This window comes from Oncorhynchus tshawytscha, linkage group LG18, assembly GCF_018296145.1.
Source record: "Oncorhynchus tshawytscha isolate Ot180627B linkage group LG18, Otsh_v2.0, whole genome shotgun sequence".
NCBI lineage: Eukaryota > Metazoa > Chordata > Actinopteri > Salmoniformes > Salmonidae > Oncorhynchus > Oncorhynchus tshawytscha.
Genome location: NC_056446.1, coordinates 44,328,943 through 44,351,442, shown reverse-complemented (window position 1 = coordinate 44,351,442; position 22,500 = coordinate 44,328,943). Strand labels below are relative to the sequence as shown.

The 22,500-nt window shown below is 52.7% G+C and overlaps 1 protein-coding gene across 1 annotated transcript in view; it reads right to left on the bottom strand.

Annotated features, from left to right (window-relative positions):
* LOC121839954 (neuroblastoma-amplified sequence-like) overlaps positions 1–22,500 on the bottom strand; it is a 75,195-nt gene that overhangs the window by 48,209 nt on the left and 4,486 nt on the right. The window contains exons 2-6 of the mRNA XM_042300558.1: positions 22,319–22,455; positions 5,611–5,697; positions 5,319–5,472; positions 4,712–4,897; positions 1,905–2,078 (exon numbers count right to left, since the gene is read on the bottom strand). Of these exons, the coding sequence (XP_042156492.1) occupies positions 1,905–2,078; positions 4,712–4,897; positions 5,319–5,472; positions 5,611–5,639 (543 nt within the window). The 5' untranslated portion in view covers positions 5,640–5,697; positions 22,319–22,455. The remainder of the gene's footprint in view (positions 1–1,904; positions 2,079–4,711; positions 4,898–5,318; positions 5,473–5,610; positions 5,698–22,318; positions 22,456–22,500) is intronic.

Genomic DNA, 22,500 nt, shown 5'->3' with positions numbered 1-22,500 from the left:
GTGTGTGTGTGTGTGTGTGTGTGTGTGTGTGTGTGTGTGTGTGTGTGTGTGTGTGTGTGTGAGTGTGTAAGGCCATGTGTGTGTGTGTGTGTGTGTTAGGCCATGTGTGTCAATCCTTCATGTGATGCTGATGTCCGATGCAGAGAGACCTTGTCTTACCCAGGGACCCCCTCCCAGGTAAACCAGTTTATTCTGCTAGAAAATATATACAGTACCAGTCAACAGTTTGGACACATCTACTCATTCCAGGGTTTTTCTGTATTTTTACTATTTTCTACATTGTAGAATAATAGTGAAGACATCAACACTATGAAATAACACATATGGAATCATGTAGTAACCAAAAAAGTGTTTAACAAATCTAAATATATTTTATATTTGAGATTCTTCAAAGTAGCCACCCTTTGCCTTGTTGACAGGTTTGCACACTCTAGGCATTCTCTCAACCAGCTCCACGAGGTAGTCACCTGGAATGCATTTCAATTAGAAGTTAATTTGTGGAATTTCTTTCCTTCTTAATGCATTTGAGCCAATCAGTTGTGTTGTCACAAGACAGGGGTGGTTTTGAGAAGACAGCCTTATTTGGTAAAAGACCAAGTCCATATTATGGCAAGAACAGCTCAAATAAGCAAAGAGAAACGACAGTCTATCATTACTTTAAGACATGAAGATCAGTCAATACGGAACATTTCAAGAACTTTGAAAGTTTCTTCAAGTGCAGTCACAAAAACCATCAAGCGCTATGATGAAACTGGCTCTCAAGAGGGCCGCCACAGGAAAGGAAGACCCAGAGTTACCTCTGCTGCAGTGGATAAGTTCATTAGATACGTTCATTAGAGTTAACTGGCTCAGAAATTGCAGCCCAAACAAATGCTTCACAGAGTTCAAGTAACAGACACATCAACTGTTCAGAGGAGACTGTGTGAATCAGGCCTTCATGGTCGAATGGCTGCAAAGAAACCACAACTAAAGGACACCAATAAGAAGAAGAGACTTGCTTGGGCCAAGAAACACGAGCAATGGACATTAGACCGGTGGAAATCTGTCCTTTGGTCCGATGAGACATTTTAGATTTTTGGTTCCAACCTCCGTGTCTTTGTGAGACGCAGAGTAGGTGAACGGATTATCTCTGCAAGTGTGGTTCCCACCGTGAAGCATGGAGGCGGAGGTGTGATGGTGCTTTGCTGGTGACACTGTCAGTGATTTATTTAGAATTCAAGGCACACTTAACCAGCATGGCTACCACAGCATTCTGCAGTGATACACCATCCCATCTGGTTTGCGCTCAGTGGGACTATCATTTGTTTTCAACAGGACAATGACCCAACACACCTCCAGGCTGTGTAAGGGCTATTTGACCAAGATGGAGAGTGATGGAATGCTGCATCAGATGACCTGGCCTCCACAATCACCTGACCTCAACCCAATTGAGATGGTTTGGAATGAGATGGACCACAGAGTGAAGGAAAGCAGCCAACAAGTGCTCAGCATATGTGGGAACTCCTTCAATACTGTTGGAAAATGATTCCAGGTGAAGCTGGTTGAGAGAATGCCGAGAGTGCAAAGCTGTCAACAAGGCAATGGGTGGCTACTTTAAAGAATCTCAAATATAAAATATATTTGATTTGTTTAACACTTTTTTGGTTACTACATGATTCCATATGTGTTATTTCATAGTTTTGATGTCTTCACTATTATTATAAAATGTAGAAAATAGTAAAAATAAAGAAAAACCCTTGATGAGTAGATGTGTCCTAACTTTTGACTGGTACTGTGTGCATGAACATACATTTATTTTTTAATGGACCTCCTGCAGTGCCTCCGCTGTTGAAAAAACCTTCACCCTATATGGTACTGCTAAGGACAGTGTGTGTGTGTGTGTGTGTGTGTGTGTGTGTACTAACGTCAGGTCTGGAGTGTTGGAAGACAGCCAGGGGTAGAGACAGGTCTTGCCGAGAGAGGGTCACCAGATATTCTCTCAGCAGGGCCTCACTAGCGCCCCCGCTCTGCTTTTCACAGCGATGCAGGAAAGGAACCATCCACTGGAACACATCTTTAACATAGCGCTCTGCACTGGACTGGAGGGGAAGACAAAGACAGATGCACAGCACAGGAAGTCAGAGTTTGAGTCACAAATGGCACCCTATGCCCTATATAGGGCACTACTTTAGACCAGGGCTCTATGACACCCTATTCCCTATGCAGGGCACTACTTTAGACCAGGGCTCTATGACACCCTATTCCCTATGCAGGGCACTACTGTAGAGCCCTACTTTAGACCACAGCTCTATGGGTCTACTGTAGGGCCCTACTTTAGACCACAGCTCTATGGGTCTACTGTAGAGCCCTACTTTAGACCACAGCTCTATGGGTCTACTGTAGAGCCCTACTTTAGACCACAGCTCTATGGGTCTACTGTAGAGCCCTACTTTAGACCACAGCTCTATGGGTCTCCTGTAGAGCCCTACTTTAGACCACAGCTCTATGGGTCTACTGTAGGGCACTACTTTAGACCACAGCTCTATGGGTCTCCTGTAGAGCCCTACTTTAGACCACAGCTCTATGGGTCTACTGTAGGGCACTACTTTAGACCACAGCTCTATGGGTCTCCTGTAGAGCCCTACTTTAGACCACAGCTCTATGGGTCTACTGTAGAGCCCTACTTTAGACCACAGCTCTATGGGTCTCCTGTAGAGCCCTACTTTAGACCACAGCTCTATGGGTCTACTGTAGGGCACTACTTTAGACCACAGCTCTATGGGTCTACTGTAGGGCACTACTTTAGACCACAGCTCTATGGGTCTCCTGTAGAGCCCTACTGTGTAGACCACATCTCTGAAATAAAGGGTCTCCTTTTCCAGAGTCCTACTTTCCAGACCACAGCTCTATGGGTCTCCTGTAGAGCCCTACTTTAGACCACATCTCTATGGGTCTCCTGTAGAGCCCTACTTTAGACCACAGCTCTATGGGTCTACTGTAGTGAATTATATGCTCTTGTGTAGAGAGGACGAGGAAAGGTGGACAGCTGAAATAAAGTTGAGGTATTGCTTTTCCATGTCCACTCTATCCAGATCCAGTCTAGTGTCTAGGGGCCAGAGGTTGATCCAGTCTAGTGTCTAGGGGCCAGAGGTTGATCCAGTCTAGTGTCTAGGGGCCAGAGGTTGATCCAGTCTATTGTCTAGGGGCCAGAGGTTGATCCAGTCTAGGGGCCAGAGGTTGATCCAGTCTAGTGTCTAGGGGCCAGAGGTTGATCCAGTCTATTGTCTAGGGGCCAGAGGTTGATCCAGTCTAGTGTCTAGGGGCCAGAGGTTGATCCAGTCTAGTGTCTAGGGGCCAGAGGTTGATCCAGTCTAGTGTCTAGGGGCCAGAGGTTGATCCAGTCTAGGGGCCAGAGGTTGATCCAGTCTAGTGTCTAGGGGCCAGAGGTTGATCCAGTCTATTGTCTAGGGGCCAGAGGTTGATCCAGTCTAGGGGCCAGAGGTTGATCCAGTCTAGGGGCCAGAGGTTGATCCAGTCTATTGTCTAGGGGCCAGAGGTTGATCCAGTCTAGGGGCCAGAGGTTGATCCAGTCTAGGGGCCAGAGGTTGATCCAGTCTAGGGGCCAGAGGTTGATCCAGTCTAGGGGCCAGAGGTTGATCCAGTCTAGTATCTAGGGGCCAGAGGTTGATCCAGTCTAGTGTCTAGGGGCCAGAGGTTGATCCAGTCTAGTGTCTAGGGGCCAGAGGTTGATCCAGTCTAGTGTCTAGGGGCCAGAGGTTGATCCAGTCTAGTGTCTAGGGGCCAGAGGTTGATCCAGTCTAGTGCCTAGGGGCCAGTGGTTGATCCAGTCTAGTGTCTAGGGGCCAGAGGTTGATCCAGTCTAGGGGCCAGAGGTTGATCCAGTCTAGTGTCTAGGGGCCAGAGGTTGATCCAGTCTAGTGTCTAGGGGCCAGAGGTTGATCCAGTCTATTGTCTAGGGGCCAGAGGTTGATCCAGTCTAGTGTCTAGGGGCCAGAGGTTGATCCAGTCTAGTGTCTAGGGGCCAGAGGTTGATCCAGTCTAGGGGCCAGAGGTTGATCCAGTCTAGGGGCCAGAGGTTGATCCAGTCTAGTGTCTAGGGGCCAGAGGTTGATCCAGTCTAGGGGCCAGAGGTTGATCCAGTCTAGTGTCTAGGGGCCAGAGGTTGATCCAGTCTAGTGTCTAGTGGCCAATGGTTGATCCAGTCTAGTGTCTAGGGGCCAGAGGTTGATCCAGTCTAGTGTCTAGGGGCCAATGGTTGATCCAGTCTAGTGTCTATAGAGGTTGATCCAGTCTAGTGTCTAGAGGTTGATCCAGTCTAGTGTCTAGAGGTTGATCCAGTCTAGTGTCTAGAGGTTGATCCAGTCTAGTGTCTAGAGGTTGATCCAGTCTAGTGTCTAGAGGTTGATCCAGTCTAGTGTCTAGAGAGGTTGATCCAGTCTAGTGTCTAGAGAGGTTGATCCAGTCTAGTGTCTAGAGAGGTTGATCCAGTCTAGTGTCTAGAGGTTGATCCAGTCTAGTGTCTAGAGGTTGATCCAGTCTAGTGTCTAGAGAGGTTGATCCAGTCTAGTGTCTAGAGGTTGATCCAGTCTAGTGTCTAGGGGATTGACTTGGTGACCAGAAGTTGGGGAGACAGAAGCCATTTAGAAGCCTCCTACTCAAAGACTAGGTACACAGAGGAACACACAGACACACACACACAGCATGTACATACGTTCTTCATGAGGAGGCGGAGCTTGTCGATGTCACCGAGCTGCTGCAAGTCTCTTAGTGTCAGGCTGAGCTCGCACGCTGTCTCGTACACCAACGTCTCCATGGTTACCAGGTCATCACACAGCCGCTCCAACCCCGGGATATCCCGCTCCTTCCCGAGACGCACCAATGACAGTGCACAGTCCACCTGACGGACAGACAGGATATCCAATCAGAGAACAGAACACTTGCATGGTTCACCATGGAGTTACTGGTGTAGACATGGGCTAGAGGGAGTTCCGGTTCTTATTGGAGGCAGTGTGTGCGACAGTAAAACCCTTCCCCTGGTTCTTATTGGAGGCAGTGTGTGCGACAGTAAAACCCTTCCCCTGGTTCTTATTGGAGGCAGTGTGTGCGACAGTAAAACTCTTCCCTGGCTCTTATTGGAGGCAGTGTGTGCGACAGTAAAACTCTTCCCTGGTTCTTATTGGAGGCAGTGTGTGCGACAGTAAAACCCTTCCCCTGGTTCTTATTGGAGGCAGTGTGTGCGACAGTAAAACCCTTCCCCTGGTTCTTATTGGAGGCAGTGTGTGCGACAGTAAAACCCTTCCCCCGGTTCTTAACAGTACCTGTCTAGAACAGGAGTCGATGTCCTGGGCACGGCTCAGGTACCAGTCAGTCAACAGGTCCATGGGGGGCGTGGCCGTACGGAACCGCAGCCAATCAGGAGCGTCCTCATACAGGAAGTGGGCATGGTCCTGGAGGTTTTGATCCAATACCGTCCTGGGAGAGGAGGAACACAGGCACACCAACATGCAGCTATAAACCAGAGTAATGGCACTTCTGATTGATTGATAAAGTAACAGAATCATTTGACCTTCTGGTCAGTTACCAAGGAAACAGTGGTGCAATGTGTCCTACCTGCACTGGTCCTCCTCACACCAGTCCATCTCCCTGTGTCTCTGTTCATCCCAGGGGATCACCCCCAAATCGCCTCTCTCATCCACACTGAGAGGGAGGGGGAGAGAGAGAAAGTTTGTTAATATCCTGATTATACAGACTATAGTAAATCTAAACAGACAATTTACTTGGTAACAGCCAGTTACCTAAACAGAGTAGAGTAGAGTAGAGTAGAGTAGAGCAGAGTAATGCAGAGTAGAGTAGAGTAGAGCAGAGTAATGCAGAGTAGAGTAGAGTAATGCAGAGTAATGCAGAGTAGAGTAGAGTAATGCAGAGTAGAGTAAATGCAGAGTAGAGCAGAGCAGAACAGGAGTAGAGCAGAGCAGAACAGGAGTAGAGCAGAACAGGAGTAGAGCAGAACAGGAGTAGAGCAGAACAGGAACAGGAGAACAGGAGCAGAACAGGAGTAGAGCAGAACAGGAGTAGAGCAGAACAGGAGTAGAGCAGAACAGAACAGGAGTAGAGCAGAACAGAACAGGAGTAGAGCAGAACAGAACAGGAGTAGAGCAGAACAGAACAGGAGTAGAGCAGAACAGGAGTAGAGCAGAACAGAACAGGAGTAGAGCAGAACAGAACAGGAGTAGAGCAGAACAGAGCAGAGCAGAAGCCTTCAGTGGTAATATCTTAGCATGAATCAGAGAAACCTACAGCTGTCTAGAAACAGAAAGAAACTCAGCTAGAAAGCAATAGAATCTGTCCTCAATGGCACCCTATGCCCTATAGACCCTTGTCAAAAGTAGTGCACTACAGCCCTATAGACCCTTGTCAAAAGTAGTGCACTACAGCCTCATAGACCCTGGTCTAAAGTAGTGCACTACAGCCCCATAGACCCTGGTCTAAAGTAGTGCACTACAGCCCCATAGACCCTGGTCTAAAGTAGTGCACTACAGCCCTATAGACACTGGTCTAAAGTAGTGCACTACAGCCCTATAGACCCTGGTCTAAAGTAGTGCACTACAGCCCCATAGACCCTGGTCTAAAGTAGTGCACTACAGCCCTATAGACCCTGGTCTAAAGTAGTGCACTACAGCCCTATAGACCCTGGTCTAAAGTGGTGCACTGTAAAGGGATAGGATTCCAGTTGGAACGTGTCCAGCCAAACAATAAATAACAACAACAATATGTTCTAAAGGAGGAATATGTTGGATATAAATAACAGACTTCTAAAAGCTGCGCGAGTCGGTCGGCACAACGCTCTAACTCTTCCCCCTCTCCTTAAGGCTGACACGTCTGAGACAAGCAGGAATGAACAGAAAGAGGGGAAATCAGAGGAGAGAAACAGGCGACGCTTCCTCGCGTGCCCCCCTGCTGCCACAACTCAGCGACAAACACACAGACTCATGGGAAACGAGAGACCTGGTTTTATCTGTGTGATTTATGCATACTTCTTATTCTAAAATGGATTCAATTGTTGTTGTTTTCTCCTCAATCTACACACAATACTCCATAATGACAAAGAAATTAATCTAATTAAATATTAGATATAGATTAAGTAAGTACTTTCTGAATGCACTGTACAGTGGTAGCTCCACTAAAAGTTGTAATTATGCTGCAGGTAATGTGTGGTTTAGTATGATAACCTGCGTCACTACCTCAGACCACCACCAGGGGGAGTTAGAGGTAATGTGTGGTTTAGTGCGTCACTACCTCAGACCACCACCAGGGGGAGTTAGAGGTAATGTGTGGTTTAGTGCGTCACTACCTCAGACCACCACCAGGGGGGGGTTAGAGGTAATGTGTGGTTTAGTACGGTACCCTGCATCACTACCTCAGACCACCACCAGGGGGAGTTAGAGGTAATGTGTGGTTTAGTGCGTCACTACCTCAGACCACCACCAGGGGGGTTAGAGGTAATGTGTGGTTTAGTGCGGTACCCTGCATCACTACCTCAGACCACCACCAGGGGGTTAGAGCACTGCTTATGCTTTTGGATCTCTAACTGACAATGAACCGGCGACATAAACCTAAATAGAAAACTGATAATTGTGCACGACTTCAGTATTTACTTACTAAAACTGTTGTTACACTAAGGTTTTTATTATTTTATTAGGATTATTTTGCTCTTTCTGTCGTAGTGGAGGCCACTCACGTTATACAGCGCCTGAGTAGTGCAGCGGTCGAAGACACCGTGTAGCAGTGCAAGCTGTATTGCCACAGATGCTGGTTCAATACCCGTGCCGGCCTCTACTGGGAGACCCATGAGATGGACTGTAGGTTTTTGTTTTTTCTCCGTCTACAACCAGAAATAATTCTAAAAAACAGATTGGCTTTATTTACATCTTAGTAACAAAGTCCCACCCCAGGTTCTAGAATGGCCTTTTCCTCATTTTACGTTATTTGAACGTTACATCTCCAAAATGTAGTCGTTTTTTTTAAACAAAGCGAGACGCGCACCAAAGACGGACCTAGGAGGGACCTAGCCCGCCCGTGGAGAGGGACCTGAGCCCGCCCGTGGAGAGGGACCTAGCCCGCCCGTGGAGAGGGACCTAGCCCGCCCGTGGAGAGGGACCTAGCCCGCCCGTGGAAGGGACCTAGCCCGCCCGTGGAGAGGGACCTAGCCCGCCCGTGGAGAGGGACCTAGCCCGCCCGTGGAGAGGGAGCTAGCCCGCCCGTGGAGACGGAGCTAGCCCGCCCGTGGAGAGGGACCTAGCCCGCCCGTGGAGACGGACCTAGCCCGCCCGTGGAGAGGGACCTAGCCCGCCCGTGGAGAGGGAGCTAGCCCGCCCGTGGAGACGGAGCTAGCCCGCCCGTGGAGAGGGACCTAGCCCGCCCGTGGAGACGGACCTAGCCCGCCCGTGGAGAGGGACCTAGCCCGCCCGTGGAGAGGGAGCTAGCCCGCCCGTGGAGACGGACCTAGCCCGCCCGTGGAGAGGGACCTAGCCCGCCCGTGGAGACGGACCTAGCCCGCCCGTGGAGACGGACCTAGCCCGCCCGTGGAGACGGACCTAGCCCGCCCGTGGAGACGGACCTAGCCCGCCCGTGGAGAGGAGCTAGCCCGCCCGTGGAGACGGACCTAGCCCGCCCGTGGAGAGGGAGCTAGCCCGCCCGTGGAGACGGACCTAGCCCGCCCGTGGAGACGGACCTAGCCCGCCCGTGGAGACGGACCTAGCCCGCCCGTGGAGAGGGACCTAGCCCGCCCGTGGAGAGGGACCTAGCCCGCCCGTGGGGACGGAGCTAGCCCGCCCGTGGAGACGGACCTAGCCCGCCCGTGGAGAGGGACCTAGCCCGTGGGGACGGAGCTAGCCCGCCCGTGGGGACGGACCTAGCCCGCCCGTGGAGACGGACCTAGCCCGCCCGTGGAGACGGACCTAGCCCGCCCGTGGAGAGGGACCTAGCCCGCCCGTGGAGAGGGACCTAGCCCGCCCGTGGAGAGGGACCTAGCCCGCCCGTGGAGACGGACCTAGCCCGCCCGTGGAGACGGACCTAGCCCGCCCGTGGAGACGGACCTAGCCCGCCCGTGGAGACGGACCTAGCCCGCCCGTGAGACGGACCTAGCCCGCCCGTGGAGACGGACCTAGCCCGCCCGTGGAGACGGACCTAGCCCGCCCGTGGAGACGGACCTAGCCCGCCCGTGGAGAGGGAGCTAGCCCGCCCGTGGAGACGGACCTAGCCCGCCCGTGGAGAGGGAGCTAGCCCGCCCGTGGAGACGGACCTAGCCCGCCCGTGGAGACGGACCTAGCCCGCCCGTGGAGACGGACCTAGCCCGCCCGTGGAGAGGGACCTAGCCCGCCCGTGGAGAGGGACCTAGCCCGCCCGTGGGGACGGAGCTAGCCCGCCCGTGGAGACGGACTAGCCCGCCCGTGGAGAGGGACCTAGCCCGTGGGGACGGAGCTAGCCCGCCCGTGGGGACGGACCTAGCCCGCCCGTGGAGACGGACCTAGCCCGCCCGTGGAGACGGACCTAGCCCGCCCGTGGAGAGGGACCTAGCCCGCCCGTGGAGAGGGACCTAGCCCGCCCGTGGAGAGGGACCTAGCCCGCCCGTGGAGAGGGACCTAGCCCGCCCGTGGAGACGGACCTAGCCCGCCCGTGAGACGGACCTAGCCCGCCCGTGAGACGGACCTAGCCCGCCCGTGGAGACGGACCTAGCCCGCCCGTGGAGACGGACCTAGCCCGCCCGTGGAGACGGACCTAGCCCGCCCGTGGAGACGGACCTAGCCCGCCCGTGGAGACGGACCTAGCCCGCCCGTGGAGACGGACCTAGCCCGCCCGTGGAGACGGACCTAGCCCGCCCGTGGAGAGGGACCTAGCCCATGGAGAGGGAGGAGGAGGAAGGGAAGAGGAGGAAGTGAGAGGGGGGGGGTGGACCCCCACCGCGCCACACTGGGTAGTACAGAGCAGCACTAAGGGGCATCGCATTAATAATGACACTGACTAGGGGAACGTTCCGGCTGTTCTGTTCTTAGAGCCAGTCTGCATGTTCAAACTAAAACAATGTAACTAATAATGGCATCGTCATGCTTTCGTTAATAAAATAATGATAACTACATAAACATCGGCATTTTGAAAGAGTATTTTTATGGATCCATAACGAATTACTATGGGAATAAATATCACTTTATTACAAAAATAATGGAACAAAAGTAGACTAATGAAGGTAAACAAATGGTTGTTTATTGGAAAATACTCTTTCAAAACACACACGGTCACGTTGTACAGCGCCATTATGTCTATTAGCAGGTAGGTGGATAATAGACTAGTAGGAGGAGAATTATATTTCTTAGTTCGACCGTAAGTAGTATTATGATGATGTATCACATCTGACCGTTATTGGGAGTCCCATAGGGTGGCGCACAACTGAGCCAGCGTTTCCCTCTAAAAATAGAAATATATTTTTTTTCCTTTATAAATATTATTTTGGAATATAATTCAGATTACAAAATCGCTCACTTTCAATTTTTTGAAAATGAAATAACCTCCAAAATATCGTTATGTATTATCAAGTTGATGGCCAAGCATATAGCCTCGGCACCAACATAAAGCTGAGTGACTCAGTCATATAGCCTCGGCACCAACATAAAGCTGAGTGACTCAGTCATATAGCCTCGGCACCAACATAAAGCTGAGTGACTCAGTCATATAGCCTCGGCGCCAACATAAAGCTGAGTGACTCACTCATATAGCCTCGGCACCAACATAAAGCTGAGTGACTCAGTCATATAGCCTCGGCACCAACATAATGCTGAGTGACTCAGTCATATAGCCTCGGCACCAACATAAAGCTGAGTGACTCAGTCATATAGCCTCGGCGCCAACATAAAGCTGAGTGACTCAGTCATATAGCCTCGGCACCAACATAATGCTGAGTGACTCAGTCATATAGCCTCGGCGCCAACATAAAGCTGAGTGACTCAGTCATATAGCCTCGGCGCCAACATAAAGCTGAGTGACTCAGTCATATAGCCTCGGCGCCAACATAAAGCTGAGTGACTCAGTCATATAGCCTCGGCGCCAACATAAAGCTGAGTGACTCAGTCATATAGCCTCGGCGCCAACATAAAGCTGAGTGACTCAGTCATATAGCCTCGGCACCAACAAAGCTGAGTGACTCAGTCATATAGCCTCGGCACCAACATAAAGCTGAGTGACTCAGTCATATAGCCTCGGCACCTACATAAAGCTGAGTGACTCAGTCATATAGCCTCGGCACCAACATAAAGCTGAGTTGACTCAGTCATATAGCCTCGGCACCAACATAAAGCTGAGTGACTCAGTCATATAGCCTCGGCACCTACATAAAGCTGAGTGACTCACTCATTCATGATGTTGGATCAAAATAAATAAGTACCAACATTCTTTCTGATAGTCTTTAATAAATAAATGCTCTGGTTGTCCTGACCTGGACACCATATTCAGAACTATAATGTATGACCGGATGGGAGGGGATAGAGTCAGTGGTCTGTCAGAATGCCAGTTCCTGGTTGCGCAAATTACTTTTGATATCGCCTGCGTTCCATGACTCTGTAGACAAAAAGAATGCTCCAGTTGGAACATTAATGGATATATATGATAATAACATCCTGAAGATTGATTCTCTACTTAGTTTGACCAGTTTATTCGACCTGGAATATAACGTTTTCAAGTTTTCGTCCGAGTTCGCCTGGACTGGCGCCAGCTTTGGACATGTGAACTAAACGTGCAAAAGCAGCTAATTGGACACTAGTATTGGACATTATGGAACAAAACAACGATTTATTGTGGAACTAGGACTCCCTGCACCGCATTCTGATTAAAGATCATCAAAGAAAAGGGAATATTTATGATGTCATTTCGTATTTCTGTTGACTCCAACATGGCGGAGAAATATTGTTACGTCTTCGCGCCGTTTTCGTAATATTTTTGTATAAGCGGAAACTTTTCAGCGGAATGTTGGGGGGTGGCGCTAGTGGAACCTTTTCAGCGGAATGTTGGGGGGGGTGGCGCTAGTGGAACCTTTTCAGCGGAATGTTGGGGGGGTGGCGCTAGTGGAACCTTTTCAGCGGAATGTTGGGGGGGTGGCGCTAGTGGAACCTTTTCAGCGGAATGTTGGGGGGGTGGCGCTAGTGGAACCTTTTCAGCGGAATGTTGGGGGGTGGCGCTAGTGGAACCTTTTCAGCGGAATGTTGGGGGGCGCTGGCGCTAGTGGAACCTTTTCAGCGGAATGTTGGGGGGGTGGCGCTAGTGGAACCTTTTCAGCGGAATGTTGGGGGGTGGCGCTAGTGGAACCTTTTCAGCGGAATGTTGGGGGGTGGCGCTAGTGGAACCTTTTCAGCGGAATGTTGGGGGGTGGCGCTAGTGGAACCTTTTCAGCGGAATGTTGGGGGTGGCGCTAGTGGAACCTTTTCAGCGGAATGTTGGGGGGGTGGCGCTAGCGGAACCTTTTCAGCGGAATGTTGGGGGGGTGGCGCTAGTGGAAACTTTTCAGCGGAATGTTGGGGGGTGGCGCTAGCGGAACCTTTTCAGCGGAATGTTGGGGGGGTGGCGCTAGCGCCTTTTTCAGCGGAATGCGGAACCTTTTCAGCGGAACCCCTAGCCATAAGAGGGGTGGAGCCATAAGAAGTTATAAAGGAATGTTGGGAGGGGGATGGAGCCATAAGAAGTTATAATGGATGGCCAACTGGAAGTCCTTTAAAGTATGTTTTACTTTAAGTACTGCATAGTAGTGATGTTTATCATACAACACATATATTAATCAAGATGATACTGATCGATAACGATCGACCCTAACCCTAACCCAAAATAGATATACCAGGTCAATCTTCCTGCATCCCTCTCTCCCTCTCTCTCTGTTCTCTAAAAACTCACGGTCTAGGGAGAAAACATTGTCTTAAGAAGGCAGCGAAAGTGAGACAGAGAGCGACAGTGACAGAGAGTGACAGAGAGAGAGAGAGAGCAGACATCAATGAAATAAGTTCATTATTCATTCTGCCCATGTTCCTCAAATCTACATCAGCCACTACTAGAGCGAGAGAACGAGATAACCCAAAGAAATAGGGGCGAGAGAGAGAAAAAGGGAGAGAGACCAAATCATGAGAAAACAAAAATATAATTTGTATGACCATATTAGGGAGACATTTCCCTCAGATTACACAGACCCACAAAGGATTCAAAACAAATCCAATTTTGATTAAGAGAGAGAGATTTGTGGAGAGAGGAGGGGTGGAGAGCGAGGGGAATAGAGAGAGGAGAGGTGGAGAGGAGGAAAAGAGAGAGGAGGGTGGAGAGCGAGGGAATAGAGGGGAGGAGGGGAGGAGATGTCAAAAGAGAGAGAGGAGGAGGGGTGGGGAGGGCGAGAGATAAGGGGAGGAGAGGGAGGGAGATGTCAAAAGAGAGAGATGTCAAAAGAGAGAGAGGAGGGGTGGGGAGGGCGAGAGATAAGGGGAGGAGAGGGAGGGAGATGTCAAAAGAGAGAGAGGAGGGGGTGGGGAGGGCGAGAGATAAGGGGAGGAGAGGGAGGGAGATGTCAAAAGAGAGAGAGGAGGGGGGTGGGGAGGGCGAGAGATAAGGGGAGGAGGAGGGAGATGTCAAAAGAGAGAGGGGGAGGGGGGGGGGCGAGAGATAAGGGGGAGGGAGGGAGGGAGATGTCAAAAGAGAGAGAGGAGGGGGTGGGGAGGGCGAGAGATAAGGGGGTGGGAGAGGGAGGGAGATGTCAAAAGAGAGAGAGGAGGGGGTGGGGAGGGCGAGAGATAAGGGGAGGAGAGGGAGGGAGATGTCAAAAGAGAGAGAGGAGGGGGTGGGGAGGGCGAGAGATAAGGGGAGGAGAGGGAGGGAGATGTCAAAAGAGAGAGAGGGGGTGGGGAGGGGGTGGGGAGGGCGAGAGATAAGGGGAGGAGAGGGAGGGAGATGTCAAAAGAGAGAGAGGAGGGGGTGGGGAGGGCGAGAGATAAGGGGAGGAGAGGGAGGGAGATGTCAAAAGAGAGAGAGGAGGGGGTGGGGAGGGCGAGAGATAAGGGGAGGAGAGGGAGGGAGATGTCAAAAGAGAGAGAGAGAGGGGGTGGGGAGGGCGAGAGATAAGGGGAGGAGAGGGAGGGAGATGTCAAAAGAGAGAGAGGAGGGGGGTGGGGAGGGCGAGAGATAAGGGGAGGAGAGGGAGGGAGATGTCAAAAGAGAGAGAGGGGGGGGGGGGAGGGCGAGAGATAGGGTGGGGGGAGGGCGAGAGATAAGGGAGAGAGGGAGGGAGATGTCAAAAGAGAGAGAGAGAGGGGGTGGGGAGGGCGAGAGATAAGGGGAGGAGAGGGAGGGAGATGTCAAAAGAGAGAGAGGAGGGGGGGGGGGAGGGCGAGAGATAAGGGGAGGAGAGGGAGGGAGATGTCAAAAGAGAGAGAGGAGAGGGTGGGGAGGGCGAGAGATAAGGGGAGAGAGGGGGGAGATGTCAAAAGAGAGAGAGGAGGGGGTGGGGAGGGCGAGAGATAAGGGGAGGAGAGGGAGGGAGATGTCAAAAGAGAGAGAGAGGAGGGGGGGGGAGGGCGAGAGATAAGGGGAGGAGAGGGAGGGAGATGTCAAAAGAGAGAGAGGAGGGGGTGGGGAGGGCGAGAGATAAGGGGAGGAGAGGGAGGGAGATGTCAAAAGAGAGAGAGGAGGGGGAGATAAGGGGAGGGGGGAGAGAAAGAGAGGAGAGGAGGGGAGGGAGATGTCAAAAGAGAGGGCGAGAGAGGGGAGGGATGTCAAAAGAGAGAGAGAGATAAGGGGAGGATAAGAGGGAGGGAGGGGAGGGAGATGTCAAAAGAGAGAGAGAGGGGGGGGGAGGGCGAGAGATAAGGGGAGGAGAGGGAGGGAGATGTCAAAAGAGAGAGAGGAGGGGGTGGGGAGGGGAGATAAGGGAGGAGAGGGAGGGAGATGTCAAAAGAGAGAGAGAGAGGGGGTGGGGAGGGCGAGAGATAAGGGGAGGAGAGGGAGGGAGATGTCAAAAGAGAGAGAGGAGGGGGTGGGGAGGGCGAGAGATAAGGGGAGAGGGGAGGGAGATGTCAAAAGAGAGAGAGAGGAGGGGGTGGGGAGGGCGAGAGATAAGGGGAGGAGAGGGAGGGAGATGTCAAAAGAGAGAGAGGAGGGGGTGGGGAGGCGAGAGATAAGGGGAGGAGGGAGGGAGATGTCAGATAAGAAAGAGAGAGAGGAGGGGTGGAGAGGGCGAGAGGAGGGGGAGGAGGAGGGGGGGAGATGGAAAGAGAGAGAGAGGAGAGGGTGGGGAGGAGCGAGAGATAAGGGGAGGAGAGGGAGGGAGATGTCAAAAGAGAGAGAGGAGGGGGTGGGGAGGGCGAGAGATAAGGGGAGGAGAGGGAGGGAGATGTCAAAAGAGAGAGAGAGGAGGGGGGGGAGGGGAGATATAGGGGGAGGGGAGGGAGATGTCAAAAGAGAGAGAGAGAGGGGTGGGGAGGGCGAGAGATAAGGGGGAGGAGAGGGAGGAGATGTCAAAAGAGAGAGAGAGGGGGTGGGGAGAGAATAGGGAGAGGGGGGAGATGTCAGGAAGAGAGAGAGGAGGGGGTGGGAGAGGGAATAGGGAGGGGAGGAGAGGAGGGAGATGTCAAAGAGAGGAGGGGTGGGGAGGGCGAGAGATAAGGGAGGAGAGGAGGGAGATGTCAAAAGAGAGAGAGGGGGGGAGGGCGAGGATAAGGGGAGGAGAGGGAGGGAGATGGGAGAGTCAAAAGAGAGAGAGGAGGGGGGAGGGAGAGATAGGGAGGAGGGGGAGGGAGATGTCAAAAGAGAGAGAGGAGAGGGTGGGGAGGGAAATATAGAGAGATAAGGGGAGGAGAGGGAGGGAGGAGATGTCAAAAGAGAGAGAGGAGGGGGTGGGGAGGGCGAGAGATAAGGGGAGGAGAGGGAGGGAGATGTCAAAAGAGAGAGAGGAGGGGGGGGGAGGGCGAGAGATGGGGAGGAGGGGAGGGAGATGTCAAAAGAGAGAGAGGAGGGGTGGGGAGGGCGAGAGATAAGGGGAGGAGAGGGAGGGAGATGTCAAAAGAGAGAGAGGAGGGGGTGGGGAGGGCGAGAGATAAGGGGAGGAGAGGGAGGGAGATGTCAAAAGAGAGAGAGGGGGGTGGGGAGGGCGAGAGATAAGGGAGGAGGAGAGGAGGGAGATGTCAAAAGAGAGAGAGAGGGGGTGGGGAGGGCGAGAGAAAATAGAGAGAGGAGGGGTGGTAGAGTCAGGAAAGAGAGAGAGGGGGGGGGAGCGAGAGAATAGAGAGAGAGGGGGAGAGCAGAGGGGAATAGAGAGAGGAGGGGGTGAGAGCGAGGGGAATAGAGGGAATGAGAGCGAGGGGAATGAGGAATGGAGAGGTGGGGGAGGGCGATAGAGAGAGGGGAGAGAGCGGAGGGAATAGAGAGAGGAGGGGGAGAGCGAGGAATAGAGGGGAACAGAGAGGAGCGAAGGGAATAGAGAGGAGATGGGGTGGAGAGCGAGGGGAATAGAGGGGAGAGAGGGGTGGGGAGACAGGGGATAGAGGAGGAGGGGGTGGAGAGCGAGGGAATAGAGAGAGGAGGGGGTGGAGAGCAGGGGAATAGAGAGAGGAGGGGTGGAGAGCCATAGAGAGAGGGCCAGAGCGAGGGAAATGAGGAGGGGTGGAGAGCGAGGGAAATATAGAGAGGAGGGGGTGGAGAGGGAGTGGAGAGCCAGGGGAATAGAGGGGAGGGGGGTGGAGAGAGGGGAATAGAGAGAGGAGGGGGGTGAAGAGCGAGGAAGAGAGATAGGAGGGGGTGGAGAGAGGGAATAGAGAGAGGAGGGGGTGGAGAGCAGAGGGGAATAGAGAGAGGAGGGGGTGGAGAGCGAGGGGAAAATAGAGAGAGAGGGTGGTAGAGAGCGGGGAATAGAGAGAGGAGGGGGAGAGCGAGGGGAATAGAGAGAGGAGGGGGAGAGCGAGGGGAATAGAGAGAGAGGGGGAGAGCGGAGAGGAGGGGGGAGAGCGAGGAATAGGAATAGAGAGAGGGGGAGAGCGAGGGGCCATAGAGGGAATAGAGAGCGAGGGAATAGAGAGTGATAGTGGAGAGCGAGGAATAGAGAGAGGAGGGGGGAGAGCGAGGGGATAGAGGGAATAGAGAGCGAGGGAATAGAGAGAGGATGGGGGTGGAGAGCGAGGGAATAGGAGAGAGGGATGGGGGCTGGAGGCGAGGGGAATAGAGGGGGGTGGGAGCGGGGGGATAGAGGAGGAATGAGGGGAATAGAGAGAGGAGGGGGAGAGCGAGGAATAGAGAGAGAGGGGGTGGAGAGCGGTGGAATAGAGAGAGGAGGGGGAGACAGCGATAGAGAGAGGAGGGGTGGAGAGCGAGGAATAGAGAGAGGAGGGTGGAGAGCGAGGGAATAGAGAGAGGAGGGGTGGAGAGCGAGGGGAATAGAGAGAGGGAGGGGTGGAGAGCGAGGGGAATAGAAGAGAGGAGGGTGGAGAGGGGGGTAGAGCGAGGGAATAGAGAGATGCGAGGGAATAGAGAGAGGAGGGTGAAGAGCGAGGGGAATAGAGGAGAGGATGAGGCGAGGGAGAGAGGGTGGAGACCAAGGGGAATAGAGAGAGGGGTGGAGAGCCCAATAGAGAGGGGTGGAGAGCGAGGGAATAGAGATATAAGGGGGTGGAGAGCTGCAATAGAGAGGGGGGGTGGAGAGGGGGTAGAGAGCTAGGGAATAGAGAGATGATGGGGTGGGGAGCAGGGAATAGAGAGATGATGGGGTGGGAGCGAGGGGAATAGAGAGAGGAGGAGATATCGAGGGGATATAGAGGAGGGGGTGGAGAGCTGAGGGGAATAGAGAGAGAGAGGGGAGAGCTAGGAATAGAGAGAGAGGGGGAGAGCGAGGGGAATAGAGAGGAGGGTGGAGAGCGGGAAGAGAGAAGATGAGGGGAAGAGAGAGAGGGGTGGAGAGCGAGGGAATAGAGAGAGGTGGAGAGCGAGGAATAGAGACTGAGGGGTGGAGAGCGAGGGAATAGAGATATGAGGGGGTGGAGAGCGGGGAATAGAGATGAGGGGGTGGAGAGCGAGGGAATAGAGAGATTGAGGGGGAGAGCGGTAGGGAATATAGAGAGGAGGGGGAGAGCGAGGGGAATATAGAGAGGAGGGGGAGAGCGAGGGAATAGAGGGAAGAGAGCGAGGAATAGAGAGAGGAGGGTGGAGAGGGGGTAGAGAGCGAGGGGAATAGAGAGAGGGGTGGGGAGCGAGGGAATAGAGAGATGATGGGGTGGAGAGCGAGGGGAATAGAGAGATGATGGGGTGGAGAGCGAGGGGAATAGAGAGAGGAGGGGGAGAGCGAGGAATAGAGAGGAGGGGGTGGAGAGCGAGGAATAGAGAGAGGAGGGGGAGAGCGAGGGGAATAGAGAGAGGGGGTGGAGAGCGGGGTAGAGAGAGAGGGTGGAGAGCGAGGGAATAGAGGGGAGAGCGAGGGAATAGAGATGAGGGTGGGTGGGAGAGCGAGGGGAATAGAGATTTTAGGGGGTGGAGAGCGAGGAAGAGAGAGACGAGGGGTGGAAGCGAGGGGAAGAGAGAGATGAGGGGGTGGAGAGCTTCAGAATAGAGATGAGGGGGTGGAGAATAGGGGAATAGAGAGAGGATTGGGAGAGCGAGGGGAATAGCAGGGAGGGGTGGAGAGCGAGGGAATAGAGAGAGGAGGGGGAGAGCGAGGGAATAGAGAGGAGGGGGTGGAGAGCGAGGGAAGAGAGAGGGGGTGGAGAGCGAGGGAATAGAGAGAGGGGGTGGAGAGCTGAGGGGAATAGAGAGATGAGGGGGTGGAGAGCGAGGGAATAGAGATATGAGGGGGTGGAGAGCGAGGGGAAGAGAGAGATGAGGGTGGAGAGCTGAGGAAGAGAGAGATGAGGGGTGGAGAGCGAGGGGAATAGAGGATGAGGGGGTGGAGAGCGAGGGGAATAGAGAGAGGAGGGGGAGAGCGAGGGAATATAGAGAGGAGGGGGGAGATGCGAGGAATATAGAGAGGAGGGGGAGAGCGAGGGGAATATAGAGAGGAGAGAGAGCTGAGGGAATAGAGAGAGGAGGGGGAGAGCGAGGGGAATAGAGAGAGGATGGGGTGGAGAGCGAGGAATAGAGAGAGGAGGGGGAGAGGAGGGGAATAGAGAGAGGAGGGGGTGGAGAGGGGGTAGAGAGCGGAGGGGTTGGAGAGCGAGGAATAGAGAGAGGAGGGGTTGGAGAGCGAGGGGAATAGAGAGAGGGGGGTGGAGAGGGGTGGGGAGAGCGAGGGGAATAGAGAGATGATGGGGTGGAGAGCGAGGGGAATAGAGAGATGATGGGTGGAGAGCGAGGAATAGAGAGAGGAGGGGGAGAGCGAGGGAATAGAGAGGGGGGGTGGAGAGCGAGGGGAATAGGAGAGGGGGTGGAGATGCTTAGGGAATAGAGGGAGGGGGGTGGAGAGCTAGGGGAATAGAGAGAGGAGGGGTGGAGAGCGAGGAATAGAGAGAGAGAGGGATGGAGAGCGAGGGAATATAGAGAGGAGGGGAGAGCGAGGGAATAGAGAGAGAGGGGGTGGAGAGCGAGGGAATAGAGAGATGAGGGGGGTGGAGAGCAAGGAATAGAGAGAGGATGGGGTGGAGAGCTAGGGAATAAAGAGAGAGGGGAGGAGCGAGGAGAGCGAGGAGAGCGAGGAGGAGAGCGAGGAGGAGAGAGAGGAGAGAGGAGAGAGAGGAGAGAGAGGAGAGCGAGGAGAGCGAGGAGAGCGAGGAGAGCGAGGAGAGCGAGCGACAGAAGCATCGTTACAACACTGTATATATATAAATAATGACATTTGAATGACGTCTTATTTTGGAACGTCTGTCAGTGTTTACTGTGTTAGTGTTAACTTCTGTGAGTGAAATGTTTTTACTGTTCATTTTATATTGTTTATTTCACTTTTGTTTAATATCTACTTCATTTGCTTTTGGTAATGTTAACATATGTTTCCCATGCCAATAAAGACCCTTAAATTGAAAATGTAATTGAAATGAGAGCGAGAGATTTGCATTAAACTGTATTTACTGAACTACTGTACCATTATACTACTACAGCAATATCTACTAATTCTATTTCATGTCAATAAATAATCAATAATAGTATCTGAGGTGTCATGGAGGGGAGGTAGTTTGCCCCCCGGTGATGCGTTGTGCAGACCTCACTACCCTCTGGAGAGCCTTACGGTTGAGGGCGGTGCAGTTGCCGTACCAGGCGGTGATACAGCCTGACAGGATGCTCTCAATTGTGCATCTGTAAAAGTTTGTGAGGGTTTTAGGTGACAAGCCACATTTCTTCAGCCTCCTGAGGTTGAAGAGGCTTTGATGTGCGTTCTTCACCACGCTGTCTGTGTGGGTGGATCATTTCAGTTTGATGTGTACGCCAAGTACTAGAACCTTCCCTGTGGATGGGGGGTGGGGGTGCACTCTGCTGTTTAATGAGGTCCATAATCATCTCCTTTTTTTTTTGTTGACGTTGAGTGAGAGGTTATTTTCCTGACACCACACTCCGAGGGCCCTCACCTCCTCCCTGTAGGCCGTCTCGTCGTTGTTGGTAATCAAGCCTACCACTGTTGTGTCGTCTGCAACTTGATGGTTGAGTTGAGGCGTGCGTGGCCACGCAGTCGTGGGTGAACAGGGAGTACAGAAGAGGGCTCAGAACGTACCCTTGTGGGGCCCCAGTGTTGATGATCAGCGGGTGGAGATGTTGTTGCCTACCCTCACCACCTGGGGGCGGCCTGTCAGGAAGTCTAGTACCCAGTTGCACAGGGGGCGGGCCGAGACCCAGGTCTCGAGCTTGATGACGAGCTTGGAGGGTACTATGGTGTTGAATGCCGAGCTGTAGTCGATGAACAGCATTCTCACATAGGTATTCCTCTTGTCCAGATGGGTTAGGGCAGTGTGCAGTGTGGTTGAGATTGCATCGTCTGTGGACCTATTTGGGCGGTAAGCAAATTGGAGTGGGTCTAGGGTGTCAGGTAGGGTGGAGGTGATATGGTCTTTGACTAGTCTCTCAAAGCACTTCATGATGACGGAAGTGAGTGCTAGGGGCGGTAGTCGTTTAGCTCAGTTACCTTAGCTTTCTTGGGAACAGGACATCTTGAAGCAAGTGGGGACATCAGACTGGGAGAGATTGAATATGTCCGTAAACCCTCCAGTCAGCTGGGCTGCGCATGCTCTGAGGACGCGGCTGGGGATGTCGTCTGGACCGGCAGCCTTGTGTGGGTTGGGACACGCTTAAATGTCTTACTCACGTTGACCACGGGGACCACAGTCCTTACTCACGTCGACCACGGAGGACCACAGTCCTTACTCACGTCGACCACGGGGACCACAGTCCTTACTCACGCCGACCACGGAGGACCACAGTCCTTTACTCACGTCGACCACGGGGGACCACAGTCCTTACTCACGTTGACCACGGGGGACCACAGTCCTTACTCACGTTGACCACGGGGGACCACAGTCCTTACTCACGTCGACCACGGGGGACCACAGTCCTTACTCACGTCGACGGCACTGTGCTATCCTCAAAGCGGGTGAAGAAGGTGTTTAGCTTGTCTGGGAGCAAGACGACGGTCTCGGCGACGGGGCTGGTTTTCTTTTTGTAGTTCGTGATTGACTGTAGACCCTGCCACATACCTCTAGTGTCTGAGCCGTTGAATTGTGACTCTACTTTATCTCTATACTGATGTTTAGATTGCTTGTTTGATTGCCTTGCAGAGGGATTAACTACACTGCATTCTACCTTACTACCAGTCACCTTGCCATGGTTAAATACCACCATCTATATATGACCATATTAGAGACACATATTTCCCTCAGATTACAGACAAAGAATTTGAAATTCCACAGTGTTACATCACAGCAGCAAGATTTGTGACCTGTTGCCACAAGAAAAGGTCAACCAGTGAAGAACAAACACCATTGTAAATACAACCCATATTTATGTTTATTTATTTTCCCTTTTGTACTTTAACTATTTGCACATCATTACAACACGGTATATATACATAACATTTGAATTGTCTTCATAAATATGAAACTTCTGTGAGTGTAATGTTTACTGTTCATTTCATTTTATATAATTTTAACCCCAGATCAACCACAGTGTCCTGGGCCCAGGCCAACATCCCCAGACTGACATCAGTGTCCTGGGCCCAGGCCAACATCCCCAGACTGACATCAGTGTCCTGGGCCCAGGCCAACATCCCCAGACTGACATCAGTGTTCTAACAACTATCAACACCAATAGAAAATAATGTGTGTGAGTGTGTGTGTCGCTCTCTCACCAGGCCTCCGGCAGCAGGATGGTGTACTCGTGTGGCGAGGTGGTTTCTGGGAAGTTGAAGAGGATAGCCAATCGGTGTTGGAGAAGCTCTGCTCCATGATAGGTGAACAGGATGTCCAGTGCCTGGACATTACTCTCCTAGAGGTATAAACAGGACATTAGTCTCCTAGAGGTATAAACAGG